Source organism: Rhinolophus sinicus, chromosome 6, assembly GCF_057876585.1.
Source record: "Rhinolophus sinicus isolate RSI-liver-muscle chromosome 6, RSI-T2T, whole genome shotgun sequence".
Taxonomy (NCBI): Eukaryota; Metazoa; Chordata; class Mammalia; order Chiroptera; family Rhinolophidae; genus Rhinolophus; species Rhinolophus sinicus.
The window spans coordinates 45,454,628-45,468,962 of NC_142506.1; the positions used below are offsets into that span (position 1 = coordinate 45,454,628).

At 44.2% G+C, this 14,335-nt stretch overlaps 1 protein-coding gene across 5 annotated transcripts in view; it reads right to left on the reverse strand.

Annotated features, from left to right (window-relative positions):
* The window catches only part of PCNX2 (pecanex 2), a 240,533-nt gene that overhangs the window by 34,779 nt on the left and 191,419 nt on the right, over positions 1 to 14,335 (reverse strand). For all 5 annotated transcript variants that reach the window (XR_012490740.2, XM_019712884.3, XM_074316661.2 and 2 more), the window contains one exon: positions 1,654 to 1,907. Coding sequence is in view for 4 of the 5 variants with exons in the window: in XM_019712884.3 (XP_019568443.3) it covers positions 1,654 to 1,907 (254 nt within the window). In the remaining variant the exon portion in view is untranslated. The remainder of the gene's footprint in view (positions 1 to 1,653; positions 1,908 to 14,335) is intronic.

The following is a 14,335-nucleotide window of genomic DNA, read 5'->3' on the forward strand; positions in this document are numbered from 1 at the left end:
TAACAGTTTCTCCTTCCATGAGCATAGTTTCTATCTGGGTCTGTCACTGCCCAGGCTACACTTTCCAGACCCCTGTAGCTGGCATCTGACACCTTCCAACCAATGGGATACAGCAGCAGCATACTGAGGCCGACCAGGGACCTTCTTAAGGATCAGCTGGTGAAGGCCCTGGCACTCATCTTCTGTGTCCTTCCCTCCATCCGACTAAGCCTGGAGCGTAAGAGGGGGGGCACTTTACGTGGTGGAACTGGGAGCTGAAGGCACCTGGGTCCGAGGACTTCTGGAGCAGAGTTGCCACACCAGCCTTCGTCTGTGTGTGAGAGAAAGACACGTCTGACGTGTGTGCTAGTTACCTCATGGCCCTCTGCCAAATCTAATACCAGCTGACATGCCGAGTGTGCCCAGAGTTGACTGTGTGAAAATCTTCTTGCAGTCTCTTTTATCATGGCTGAGGGGACGAGCCACAGAGCTGGGAGGCACGAGGTCACAAGTCCCTGATTCACTTTCCAGATCTTCCCCAGATGACGTGAAGCTGGGCAGAACAGCTATAGTGTGGTTGAGATTTTGATGTAAATTTTTGCATCCTTCTAGAACACACGAAGGAGGTGAGTATGAACCGCTAAATCTGTTTTAAATGTTCTCCCCCAGAAAAGGGTTTCACAAACATTCCTGGCTGCAATCACCTTGGGGTGTGATGGTTAAGTTATTTAACATTCTGACCTTCATGGTCCTTCTATCCCTGTAAACTTCAGCAGCTACTGGTGCTCCCCACTGTAGCGATTCCGAATTTTGAAATGTTTTCCTTTTCAGTTGCTTGAAACTCCTGAAACTTCAGGCGCCCATGTCACCCCTTTTTTTTGTATTTGCTCATTTCTATTGGACCACGTGTCAGCCTCAGCTGGCAGGGAGTTTGGGGTCTCAGACAGATGAGCTTCCTCACTTTGAATGGCATTAAAATGTGGACCGTCAGGACTTCCACCATGCAAACTGCTGCCCACAACAGGGGTTCCCATGAAGACTTCCTCAGCCATGGCTGCCCTCCCCTGGCCCTTCCCTTTAGAAGACAGCTTTGCCCAGTTGTCCCTCTGCATCCTCGGTCATGTCTCACACTTGTTGTACAGGAGACTTATTCCAAACGGCACGTTTTCTGAGTAGAATATACACTGGGCAGACATGGGTGCCGAGAGACTGAAAACATATGTGATTAGTCCCCACATGAGTGAGGGGAAAAGGCTGTCATACTAATCCTGATGGGATCACCTGGCTCTGGTTCTGAGTTTCCATCATGAGCTAAAAAGTAATTGTAGGTCTACAGTGGGCCTTAGCAGAGGACCTGGGTGGACACTCACAGCGTGGAAACAAGGCTGGGGAGTATCAGTTTACTATCACCACCGTTACCACACAGCGTGCTGTTAGAAGCGAGGACACAGTGGCAAGAGCCCAGGCCTGGAATGTGACGGGGCACATGAACCTCAGGCTGAAGCAAAGCCCCCGGGAATTTCTCACAAAACCAGCGGTTCCCACACTGAGCTGGGCCTCAGATCCACAAGCCAAAGGGCAGCCTCAAAATCGGGCTGTCTGCAAAGCTCTTCCGGTGCCCCTTGATCCAGCCCCCATCACCCCCAGCCGAGTGTCCGGGACCCAGGGCGGTACCTTGACATAGTATCGGACGAGGAGCCTGCGGAGGTCGAACACCTGCAGCATGGTGGCTGCGTTGTTGTCTATGACGCTGTAGCCCTCCAGGATGTACTGCGTCCGCGTGACCTCCCAGGTGAGCCAGCGGAGGTTAAAGGCTGCGTTGCAGGACAACAGGTGTGGTAGGTGGCCCGGTTTGCAGCAGCAGCATCCTCCGTCATCCTCGTCGCCTTCCATGATGGCTTCCACCTCTCTCTGCTGGCAATAGGTTCCTGGCAGAGCACAAACGGGACACAGTTACAGGACTTGCTGACCGATTTGGAGATGGGATGGCGAAAAGATGAGAGAAGAGTAAGCTCAGTTTTCTGACCTGGTCAAGATGAAAAATGAAGTTGCCATTTCCTGAGAAGGGGAAGACTGCAGGGGGAACAGCGTTTGTGGAGGCCGGTGGAAAGATTGGGAATTTGCTTTTGTATGTGGTTGTTTTTGCTGCCCATTGTTAATCAAAATGGAGATAGCAAGTGGGCAGTTCAGGAGGGAGGTTCTGGAGGAGATTTAGAACATCAAGGAAATTATCCAGACAAATGGGCTATTTAAAGTAATCTGGGAGAGAGTGCACATAGCATGGAGAACGGGTCTCCGAGCAGGCCAACATTTAGAGGCTGGGGAGGTGAGGTGATACTAACAGAGTGAGCAGAATAGCCTGTGAGGTCAGTAGCAAAAGGAAAGTAAAAAAGAGTTTCAAGGAAGAGGGATCATTGGCTATGTCAAATGATGCCTACAGGTCAAGTTACATGAGGAATTAACAGGTTTGGCAACATGGAGGTGAACTGTGATGTTTGCAAGAGAACGTGCAGTGAAACGATGGGTGGGGGAGGGACACTCGAGTGGAGTGAATTCAAGAGAGAGGAGGAGAAAAAAAACAGAGACAGTAAGTATAGGCAACACTTTTGAGGAGTTTTAAAAATCTTTATGACTTTATTATTAATTTTTTGGGCACCTCAATGCACAGGCTGGGACCTCCTGTATGGGGCTGAGTAGAAGTGGTGGGAGTTGCCTTGTTTCTGAGCCTTGCAGGAAAGTATTTGGTGTTTTAGCCTCATGTAAGACAATCAGCCGGAGGTGTATGCACAGTGTGGACTGTGATGTCTTTTTGATGAATTGACTCTTCAATCATTATGAAACATTTTTCTTTATTTCAGTTACACACCTCATCTTGAAGTCTGATATTAACACAGCTATTTCAGATTTCTTATCATTAGGGTTTGTAAGGGATATAATTTTCTGTCATTTTTCTTTTAACCTATCTATGTCATTGTACTTAAAACATGTCTCTTGTAAACCACATGTAATTAGGACTTGCTTTTTTTTATCAGTCTGATAATCTGTCTTTCAATTATAGTGACTAGTCTATTTACATTTAATGTGAATATTTATATAATTGGGTATAAATCTGCCATCTTGCTATTTGTTTTTATTTGTCCAACTTTTTCCATTTTCATTCTTTCTGATCTTTTTTTTTTTGACTGAAAAACTTTTAGTATTATATCAGTTAACTGTGTCTTTTTTTTTTTTGGCGGTTTCTCTAGGAATAACAATGTGCATTTTTACCTTATCAAAATCTGCCATGGATTGATTTCATACCACTCTTCCTGTAATGTAAGACTATTATAATGGTATATTTACCCGCTCATTTCCTTTGTGTTATTGTCAAACATTTTACTCTAACATACATTTAGACCCCACAATAGAATGTTATTATTTTGCTTTAAACAATCAATTTTTAAAAGGCATTTTAAAGAGAAAAAATATCTTTGCTCACATATTTGCCATTTCTGGCAATCTTCATTCTTTTAGGTAGAATCAACTTTCCATTTGCTATCACTGGCTTTCTGCTTGAAGAATTTCCTTTACTATTTCATATAGCATAGGTCAGCTTGTGATTATGTCAACTGTGGTTTACTACCTGGAAATATTTAAATTTGCCCTCATTTTTAAGGATTTTTTTCCTAAATGTAGAATTCTGGATTGACAGTTTTATTTTCCTTTCAGCACTTAAAAACATCATTGCATTATTTTCTCGTTTGCATTATTTCTTATGAGAAGTTTGTGAAAATTCATATGGCTGTTTCTCTGTATATAATGTGTTTTTTAAACTTTCTCATGGTCTTTTAAATGATGATTTAAAAAATCTCAGATGTTCTTATGTTTTTTATCTCTAATTTTCAGCAATTTGATGGTTATGTGCTTACAGTTGGTTTTCTTTGCGTTTATCTCGCTTGACATGCCCTGGGATTTATGGATTGATATTTGCTATCAAACTTTTAAAAGTTTTGAATAATATTTCTTCAACATTTTTCTGCCCCTACTTATTAATTCTCCTTTTGAGACTCCCATTACACATATGTTGGAATGCTTGATATTGTTCCACAGATCACTGAGTCTCTATTTATTTTCCTTAATTTTTAAATTATTTGCATCAGTTTGGATAGTGCCTATTGCCTTGTCTAAAAGTTCATTGATCTTTTCTTCTGTTAAGCCTATGCTCTAACATACTCATTTCAGACATTGTTTTATTCATTTTTGGAATTTCAGGTGTTTACTTTTCTATTGATAATCTCCATCAGTTCATTCATTATGATAATCTTTCCTTTGACTTCCTGAACATATTTACTATCTGTTTGAAACTTCTTTTCTGTTAACTCCAACATCTTTGGGTGTGTTTCTATTTATTGTGCTGTTTCCCTGTGTATGGATCACTTTTTTTCTGCTTCTTTACATACCCAGAAATTTTTATTATATGCTGGATATTGTTGATGGCGCACCAACATCAGTGGTTTGCTGCAAGTTAGTAATGTAATTTAGGAGGAAACTCTCTTCCAATGACTAAAATAAGACAGTTCTTAGAAAGAGACTACACAAGGAAGAAGCAAAAAGGAGAATTTTCACCCCAAATAGATTAGCAAAACTGGTGAAATATTAAATGATGCCTCAAAAATCTGAGCTTTTTCCCAATTTCTCCCTCCTTCATTCCTTTCCATCTGGGCCTAGCATTTATCATGTTGGGATGAATGCCAGAGTTTTTTTTTTTTTTTCCTTACATCAAACAAAATGGAAGCAGTGTGTGTGTGTGTGTGTGTGTGTGAGAGAGAGAGAGAGAGAGAGAGAGAGAGAGAGAGAGGGAGAGAGAGAGAGCACAAGCGTCTGTGTCTATGTGTACATGGAATGATGCAGAGTCTGGATTTCTACCATCCCAGTGAAATAAGTTACCACCGCCCACTGTGAGCCTGGGAGTATTTCTACATTGATGAAAGGACAATTGAGGAAACAGTTTGCTGGGAAGGACTGCTCAGCTTGATAGAGACGTCATATCTGCCAAAGATTTTTAATAATCACTCAGTTCAGGTAGGTCTGGGTACCACCTCTTAGCAACAAAAGATTCAAAGTCAGGATCACATAGTAAACCAATATGAAAATAATGACACCCAACTATTTCTGCACAGGCACTGATTTTGCATTCAAATGTGAATCAAGGCCCATATTCTTCTCAGAGAGGCTCACACAGTTTAGAAAACATTCCCTCCAACCGGGAGACTTGAACATCGACTGCTCCCACACTGACTTTTCACATCACTGGTGGAGATGAATGACAAGGTGGCTGGCTGACTGGTGTCTTCACCGAAACTGACTGTTGGCATCTTTTATGTTGCTGTGTCCTCATGGTCTAACTCAATGGGATGTAGAAGGCATTCAATAAATATTTTAAAAATTAATGTTGAAAGTATCCTGGAGTCTGTTGGTTCTGATAGATCAGAATGCCTAGTGAAAACTGTGCAAATTCAGTGTTTGAACTAAAAACGAATCTGTCAGATCCCACATGTCTTGCCGCACAATTTCCTGAGTGTGGCCAAATGTGGGGCAGCCATTGGCACTATGGCTGGCAGCCTTCTCCTGACCACCTGGCCCTTTCCTCCTTCCTTTTCTTGTTTCCAAAGGAGCAAGCACTGCCCCCACTCCCAAACTCTGTTTGCCATATCTACCAGAGACAGGCCAGGCCTGGCGTATTTATTCACACTTAATTCCAACAAGGGATGTAGTCAACCTAAGAAGGCAAACACAGTACAAAAACAAATGATAAATTTCAGAGGAAATGGGGACAGGAAAAATATGATAACGTCAGAATAACATCAAGGGGCCCTAACTGTGTTCTATGATGCACTACATATTTACGAAAGGTCGGCCACAGATGTCACGCAGGCTTTCTAGCAACCAACCTAGAGAGAAAACTTGAATAGTTTCTTGTGTCCTAAGACAAAATCATTATTTGGAAAGATCACAGTTATTTCTGGCAAAGACACCAGGGAGACGATATCCCCAGGACCCTCATGAAGAGAACACAGTGCATTATGGGAACGCCATTCTTGATAGCATTTCACAGCAAGTACAAACACAAGGTCCCCCGAGCCGTCCTGACATGGCCAAAGCACAAAGAAAAAGCACTTCTGTAGGTGGCTCAAACAGTCCAGCCCTAGGGATGTGGTCACCTGAGGGCAGAGTTCAGACTTGTGCACACGGGAAGCGTGTCCTTGGGGTGGATAATGTCTCTCCACCTAGTTTTGACAATTACTGTGTCCAGAGCAGAGGGAATTTTGATGTTTTCTCCCTGATAAGCACGAGATATTCTGTGTGGCTGGGTAGTGTAGGTGTGCGTGCCTCAGTGGTCAGCCTGGCTAGATGGAGAGGTGACCCTCTCTTGGGAAAGTTGGGACACAAAAGGGTGATAGTTTTCTGGCAACCTTCAATTACCTTAAAGTGCTCCCGTGGGGGAGGTACCTCAGCTGGCAAGCCTGGGCCAAGGGCAGGATCCCTGAAAGGGGAGGGGTGGTGGGACCCAGGGCAGGTGGCTGGAGTGGAAACTAGAGTCCTATGGAAGCATTTGAACCTAATTCTGTAGGTAACAGGAAGGTGATGGGGATTTTTTAAGTCCCAAAGAAATGTGGGGAAAGTGGCTCTTAAGGTGGGAATGCAGACTGGTGTAGCCGTTATGGAAGGCAGTGTGGAGGTTCCTCAAAAAATTACGAATAGAATTGCCATATGACCCAGCTATCCCTCTCCTGGGTATCTACCCCCAAAATCTGAAAACATTTAGAGATAAAGACACGTGTGCTCCAATGTTCATTGCAGCTTTGTTTACGGTGGCCAAGACATGGAAACAACCAAAATGTCCTTCGATAGATGAATGGATGAAGAAGTTGTGGTATATATACACAATGGAATACTATTCGGCGGTAAGAAAAGATGATATAGGAACATTTGTGACAACATGGATGGATCTTGAGAGTGTAATGCTGAGCGAAATAAGTCAGACAGAAAAAGCAGAGAACCATGTGATTTCACTGATATGTGGTATATAAACCAAAAGCAACAAAAGAACAAGACAAACAAATGAGAAACAGAAACTCATAGACACAGACAATGGTTTGGTGGTTGCCAGAGGGTAAGGGGGGTGGAGGGTGGGGGGGGGTGGGAGATGAGGGTAAGGGGGAATCGAATATATGGTGATGGAAGGAGAACTGACTCTGGGTGATGAACACACAATGGGATTTATAGATGATGTAATACAGAATTGTACACCTGAAATCTATGTAATTTTACTAACAATTGTCACCCCAATAAATTTAATAAAAAAAAAGAAAAAGTCCCCTGCAGCCTTGCGGGGTGGGGGGGTGGGGGGGTGGGGGGGGTCAAATGCAGAAACCACTGATGGGAAGTCAGCCCCCCACAGTCCCAATTCAGGTGCAGAGTGATGGGGGCTGGAACTAGGATGTAGGCTGTTTACCAAGAGGTCAGAGGAAGTGATGGAGACGCTGGGCCATTATGTGATGGGGACTTCAAAGGGACACATTTGAAAGGGTCCCCTGCAGCAGAAAGCCTGCACTGAAAGAAAATGTCAGCGTGCTTTACCACTTTCCAGCAAGAATGTGCATATTACAGCCTAAATGCAAGACATATTTTAAAGTGGGGCCTCTTGGCCCTCCAATTTTCCTCCTTATCTGATATGAGTACTTTGAGAAACAATGCTCAGTTGTTCCAAAGAATCTGACTAACTGGAATCCACAGAAAATCCCAAATATCATCAATATTATTACGTTGGTGTTATTTTAAAATTAATAATGTTTTTAAATAATTTTACTAGACATTTATTTGAGCTGAGTTTTCAAATGGTCACTGCCTTCATCAGCCCAGTATGCACTGGGCCAAGCAATGAGGACCCCAGGAGGGGACTCGCAGAAGAGAAGCTTGCACTGCCCTTAAAATACAGTCAGTCTCTGGCACTGAGTGGATCCCAGTTGGGCACCAAGATGGTTTGGCCAGTACTCTTCATGCTGTGGGTGGGATGTAGAGACACACTGGGGTGTGGGCCTTGGATTGTTACATAACATGTATTCCCCTCGGAGCTCACTGTTAAAGTCATTCCTGAATTGCTTAGGGCCACAAAAGGAGGAGGCCATCAGGTACGTCACCGCTGAGCTCAGAGCAGTTCAAGTCCGTGAACGTTCGGACCTCACAGGGTGTGTATTATATGTTAGAAACACAAGACATGTGAGACGGGGCTCAGACCCAGAGAACTCTTATTGGAGACACAGCCCCCTGACTGCCCCTTCTAGTATCGTGCCCCATTACAGCTCTGCTAGAAGCCCTTGGTGGTTGAATTCTGATTCTGAAGAATTGAGCTTCCCCAGAAAAGACTTACCTTCCAGAGAGTCTAGCTTCCCTGAAGCCACCAGGGACAGAGAAAGGCGGAGGCGCTCGACTTGGGGCCAGTCTCTGATGGCAGCCTCCCCACTTTAGCAGAAGTAACTACGGTTGCTGTCACCAAGAGATTCTCCCAATACACTTTTTATTTCCTAAATGCTAAACATCTATGTAGGAATCACCCCTTTAACGTAATCCAGCCTGAAAGGTGGGGAAATAGTCCAGTGACATGCCTGAGGTTGCAGAGTGGAACTAAAACCAGTGACAGGATCGGCCTGTGGAGCCCCAGGTGACTGTAGGTGGTCATTATTTAACTGGACAACGTGTCCCCTAGTCCCCAGTTCCAGTCCTTCAGCAGCATTGGGCTCGTGCAGCTATTAAATACACGCTAAGAACGTAGAAGTGGATTGGCCCACTGTGCAGTAGAGGAAAAAGACAAAATATGTGGGAACAATTTATAACATGTTTAATTCTGTGGACACAGCAGAAATTTTTTTTTATCACAATTTTATATTCCAAGGAGCCTCAATTTGGTTTAAGATCTGTCCAAAGGAGTCCAATTTGTTTCCCTATGACTTGTTTGGCTAGTAGGAATTACAATGTGATGTGATACCTTTAACTGAAAGAGCATTGATTTGTCTCAGAGAAATTTTATTTCAAAACATCATCTATTTTTGTAGAGACATGAATTATCAACTTAGAAAGTGATTTATCAGAGAGCAAGCATCTCATTTGTTGGACACCAACACATCAACTTGCTTACGCAGGTATAATTTCCCCTTTGGTAAATAAGGACACTGAGTCTCAAAAGCAACTTATCCCCTAGAAGGGTCTGGTCTTTTGAATTTAAAATCAGCATTTTTTCTTTATTACACACTGTCTAATGAGCTTTGACAAATTACAAGCAAAAGTTGCCTGAATTTGCTTTTTTCTACCAGCCCATCTGAGAGAGTGAAATGAACCAAATTGCTTAGTACACATGGTAACTTACGTTGGGCAGGATGGAGGCATAAGTATGAGAAATGGTATAATATATAATTATCTCTGTGAATGATGTCTTTTCCCCAATCCTGCCCCATTTACAGTCGAGAAAAGCAATGCACTCAACTTTCCTCAGAAGTCTGGTACTGCCTATTCACATTTAATTGAAAGTCAAATTACCTTCCTTTCCTCCCACAAACTTATGTTTGAGTGTTGATGTTCAAATATGCAGACTCTGCTAACGTCCCGCAGGAAAGCCCCTTCTCTTCCCAGACTTGTTATCTAGACAAGCATGGCTTTGTCTCTCCCACTAACATATCACATAATTTGAAATTAAGAAAAATATGGGTTTAAGAATTCTGAATGGAGAACTTATTATTTTATGGGTAAAATTTGCAACAAAAGGATTTAACAGATTATTCAAGCTATGCAGACGTAAGAACTAAGGAATCGCTAATGACCTAAATGTTGCCATAGAGAAGAGAGCATTCTAGATACTTCCAAGATTAGTGGGAGAGCTATCGCTCTGTATGGATTAGCCAGTTAGGATAAAGGTTTGGGTTGGATTAGCTTTAGATAAGATTAGGTTACACAGATATTTTTAAAATGTCCCCAAATGCCAGTGATTATGGGGTGTTAGTCAAAGTACGAGATGGCTGATAACATTTCACACACACAGGCACATAAATCCTGTCTTCTGATATTTTCCAGACCCCATGGCAATGTGCAGCGACCTCCTGATAACCATGTCTTTCCCTTCCACGTTCACTCTGTGAAAGCCGTCAGGTTTCACGGCTGCTGAGGCAGGCAGGACCCCGAGACACCGAGCTGCCGAGCAGGGTGCCGCCATGGGGAATTCTAGCAGCATGTTCGGCTAAAACTCTTCTTTCTGAGTTTCAACAACCAAGTAGATTTTTAAAAAATGGTTACTCATTCTTTTTCCCCCCCATATTCTCTCCTTATTTATTCTTCCTCCCTCTCTGCCTCCCCCCTCCCTCCCTCACTCCCTCCCCCTCCAGCTGTGGGGACCAGGGAGAAGGCCATGGCCTTTGGGGTCAGCCACATCTAGGTGTTGGCCCCTCCCCCACCACTGGTGACTGTGAAGCTTTGGGCAACTTGCTGAACCTCATTCACGCAATTCTGTCAGGTCTAAAACAGGGATAAGAACACCCCCGTTATAGAGTTATTAGTAAGGACTCTTCTGATAATATAAGTGAAGTGCTTACCATGGCACCTGGCGTATAACAGGTGCTCAGAGAACGTTAACTGCCTCTACTTTCTCACTCAACGACATTTACAGGACGTCCTACCATGAGGCGGGCAGTGCACCGGGGAGGGACGCAAATAAGACAAGGAGGCTTGTCGTTTGAGGGGCTCACTGCCTGGTTTGGTGGAGTTTTCATAGCCTTCAGGAACAAAGAACTGAATGTAAACTTGCCTTGGTTTTCACATTATTACTTATTAGTTTGTTGTCAGGAGACATTTATTGACCGTCCACCCTGGGAGGCCACACGCCGCATCATGGCTAACGGTCACAGGGGTCGTGACCCACACATGCAAACACCCGAGAGCAAACTTAGCACTCATCACAACTTTGTTTTCAGTAAAAGGAAAAAGTGATCAATATTGTTTGACAAAGTTATATGAGAAAAACCTGGAAATACTTAACCACATGGGAATGTAGAATATATATACAAATACAGTATCATTCATTGTAAGGAAAATACTGAGAAATGAATAAATTAACAGAGAAAATGTAGTGATACAAGTAATAGGAAATGTAAATGTCAACATAACACCTTCAATTCTGATATAGTTTTTCTTGAGCTTTCTAAAAACCCACTTTATCAAATGACTAATATTTCCTAAGACCTTGGCTAAGAAGATTTCTGGAAAACACCCCTTGCTGTGATAAAAATGTAGCAGTTCTCTGCTGATGAGAATAAGGAAAGCTGCCTGCATACCTGCGTGCAAATTAGATTTTATTTCAGCAGCCTCAAAACTGTCCACACCTGTGACCCAGCATCTGCTTCACCTTCCATGAGAGAAGTGCTTTACTGCAGTTCAGATCACATGCCCTGGGAAGCCAGACTCCCCGCAGCCTAATTTCCACACTGCTCTGTAAATCACATCTTCCACTGCCCCCCCCTCACCCAGGCCATGAACTCCGGAAATCCTTTCACTGCGCCCTCTGGAACTCAAGGTCTCTTCTTCAACTTCTCCTTGGTGCTCTGCTGGAGACCTGGCTGTCCCCGGTGGGGCTGTTTGCATGCATTCCTCTCACCACTGGGTCTGAGGCAGCTGGAAGATGTCCTCTTGTTTCTCACTGACGCTTTCAGGCCATTCTCCCACTATACCCACACCATCCTCTCCTGAGGCTGTCTTCCATGACCCCTCGAGGTCATTCCCAGTCCTTCCATGAAGGTATTGGCTCTGGCTCACCGCCACTCTCCAACACACCTCCTGCCATCATTCCTGGGATTTCAGTACCCACAGAAGGTCCTTCTAATATCAGGGGTGGGGGGGCATCTCATCTGTGATGCTCTGTTGAATATCCTGATATAAAGTGGGGTGGGGTTGCAACTAGATTCATGATATGGACCTTCTGAAAGGCTGCGTATGTGATCGAAGGTATTATACCCCAGTTACTTAGTGTTTAATAAACGAAATAAACACTAGGGTATGCATTTCAAACAAACACCCAACAGGAGTGAAAGAAGGTGCAATGGTCAGGTAGGAAGAAGTTCTGGTTAAGAGAGTCATGGGGTTTGCCCAGCTCAGCCACTGACTGGCTGTGAGCCTCGGGAGACACACATCTCCGGGGGCCTGGCTTTTCCCATCAGTTGAACGGGAGGAAGCGATGGGACTGTGGCCATTCTGAGGGTTGAGGTCACTTTACAGGCGAGTGCTCTGGCCCTAGCTTGGAGTTCACATGCATCCCATGAAAGACTCTCCCTAATGCCTTTTCGGTTTTGCTCCTATTTTTGGTGCTTCACCTCTTCAGACAATTGCCTGGCTTGTCTTGTTGGCAGCACTGTGACTCCTCATTTATTTTTCTCCTATTCTAACAGAAATAAGCAAACCTATCATTCTAGGTCACCTGGATGACAAAAGGAGAGCAGAAATGGATTGAACAGATAATCAACTCTAGCTTTTCCATTTTTCTGTGTCCACCTACTGGAATGATGGGTCATATGGGACTTATAACCCAATAGATTCTACTTCTTTTGAAGAACCTTGAACTTGGTGCCCCTCACACTGTTTGCCTTCTAAAGTACATTATCTGGTACCCTGACTTAGATTTAGAGCCAGTGATTAATCCGTCAACCATTGAATTAATCCGTCAGTTCTTCAGCCTTCCTCAAAGGCTCCCTGGTTAGGACGATGCAAGAAATAGTCATAATCCTAACAGCAGCGGCCGTTATGATGCTGTTACCTTTTATTAACAAGAAAAGAACTATTTCTATTCTGGGAGCCCGGGCCAAAGATGTAGAATAGAAAACATGGCTTTCCTTATTTGCATTCTTGATTTGAATTTGTATAATCATTTATTACAGTACCAGCCAATGGAAATAGGATGTGCTATGGACCTTGATTATTCAAATAAAGACCAATCTTTTGGGCTACCCAGGGTCTGAACCCTATTCTACGTTTGGGAAATTACCCACTGTGCCACCGACTGCGTAGCTGTTCACCAAAGCCTTTTTCTTTTTCTCTTGGGTATTCAGCTAGACAGCATTTCACAGCTTCCCTTATAATTATGTCAATTCTTGAGGATAGACTGTAAGAGCAAACGACACATCCCAGGTCCAGGCCTGGCGCATCACAATCTTCCACACGGTCCCCCCTGCTTGATACTGAAGCCCAGGGTGACCTCAAAAGCAGTACGCTGGGGAACAGGCAGAGCTTCCATTAGCCAGGAGCCCTGGTGGTTTGGAACAGAACCATCTCCCCACCACCTCCTCCCACTGACGGGACTCTGAGTACAAAACACACATCTGTGTGTCAGCCATCAGAGCTGGGACTTCACTGTTACAGCAGCTAGCAGGGCTTCAACCAATGGACCCATAGTATGATTCTCAGGGAGAGCCGGTGATCACCTCCCACTGCAGGAACTGAAAAGTCAGACACACTTTCCCAGCCTCTCTTGCGCCTAGAGCACACGTGTGTGATCTCAGATGTATCCATCAGATACACCATGAGCTGGTGACACAAAGAAGCAGGGCTCATGTAGAATGGATTCTGGAAGGAAGGCAGCAGTGGGGCATATCATCCAGTTCCCAGGGGCAGCCGCGTCCAATATCAGGGTCACGTGTTGATGACGTGAGGGTCATGCCTGCGTCTACCAGCTGAGATGTAACCTCTTCATGGTGTGATGTTAGACATGTTTCTTGTCTGATACCCACCATGCCTGCTTCTCCAGCCTTCTCAGCAAAGCTGTGCCCTGCCAGGATCTCCCAAGAAACCCTTCTCCTGCGTAAGTTACCAGAGTTGACTTCTGTTGCTTGCAGCTAAGAACTCCTCTTGGTGCAAACGCATCCCGTTCAGTGAGCGAGAGACAGGCGGACCTTCCTGCTCCCTGGTTTAGGGGAGGTGCCTTCCCCTGGGGAGTCCGGTTCATTTCCTGAGAAAGTCAGCCTCTGCTGGGAGAGGCTTACATTCCCACTGCTGGCTTCAGGAAGAGAACTCAGGCATCTGTATTTTGACTGCCCCAGATTGTGCTGAAGTAGATTAAATTTGAACAAAATAAATCTTGCTATTTGGGAAAATAGGGAATGGAAATAAAAGTGAATACCCAAGAAGTCTCTAAGAAAACATCCCAGGAGGAGAAAGAACACCAGATCTTTCCTGGGAATACTGTACTATGTGTTGGGAAGAACAGAAAACAGAATAGTCATTTTAGGTCAACTGGATTCTTCCTGCAACAAAGGCACAATGTAGACTTTTCAAGCTATATGCTCTC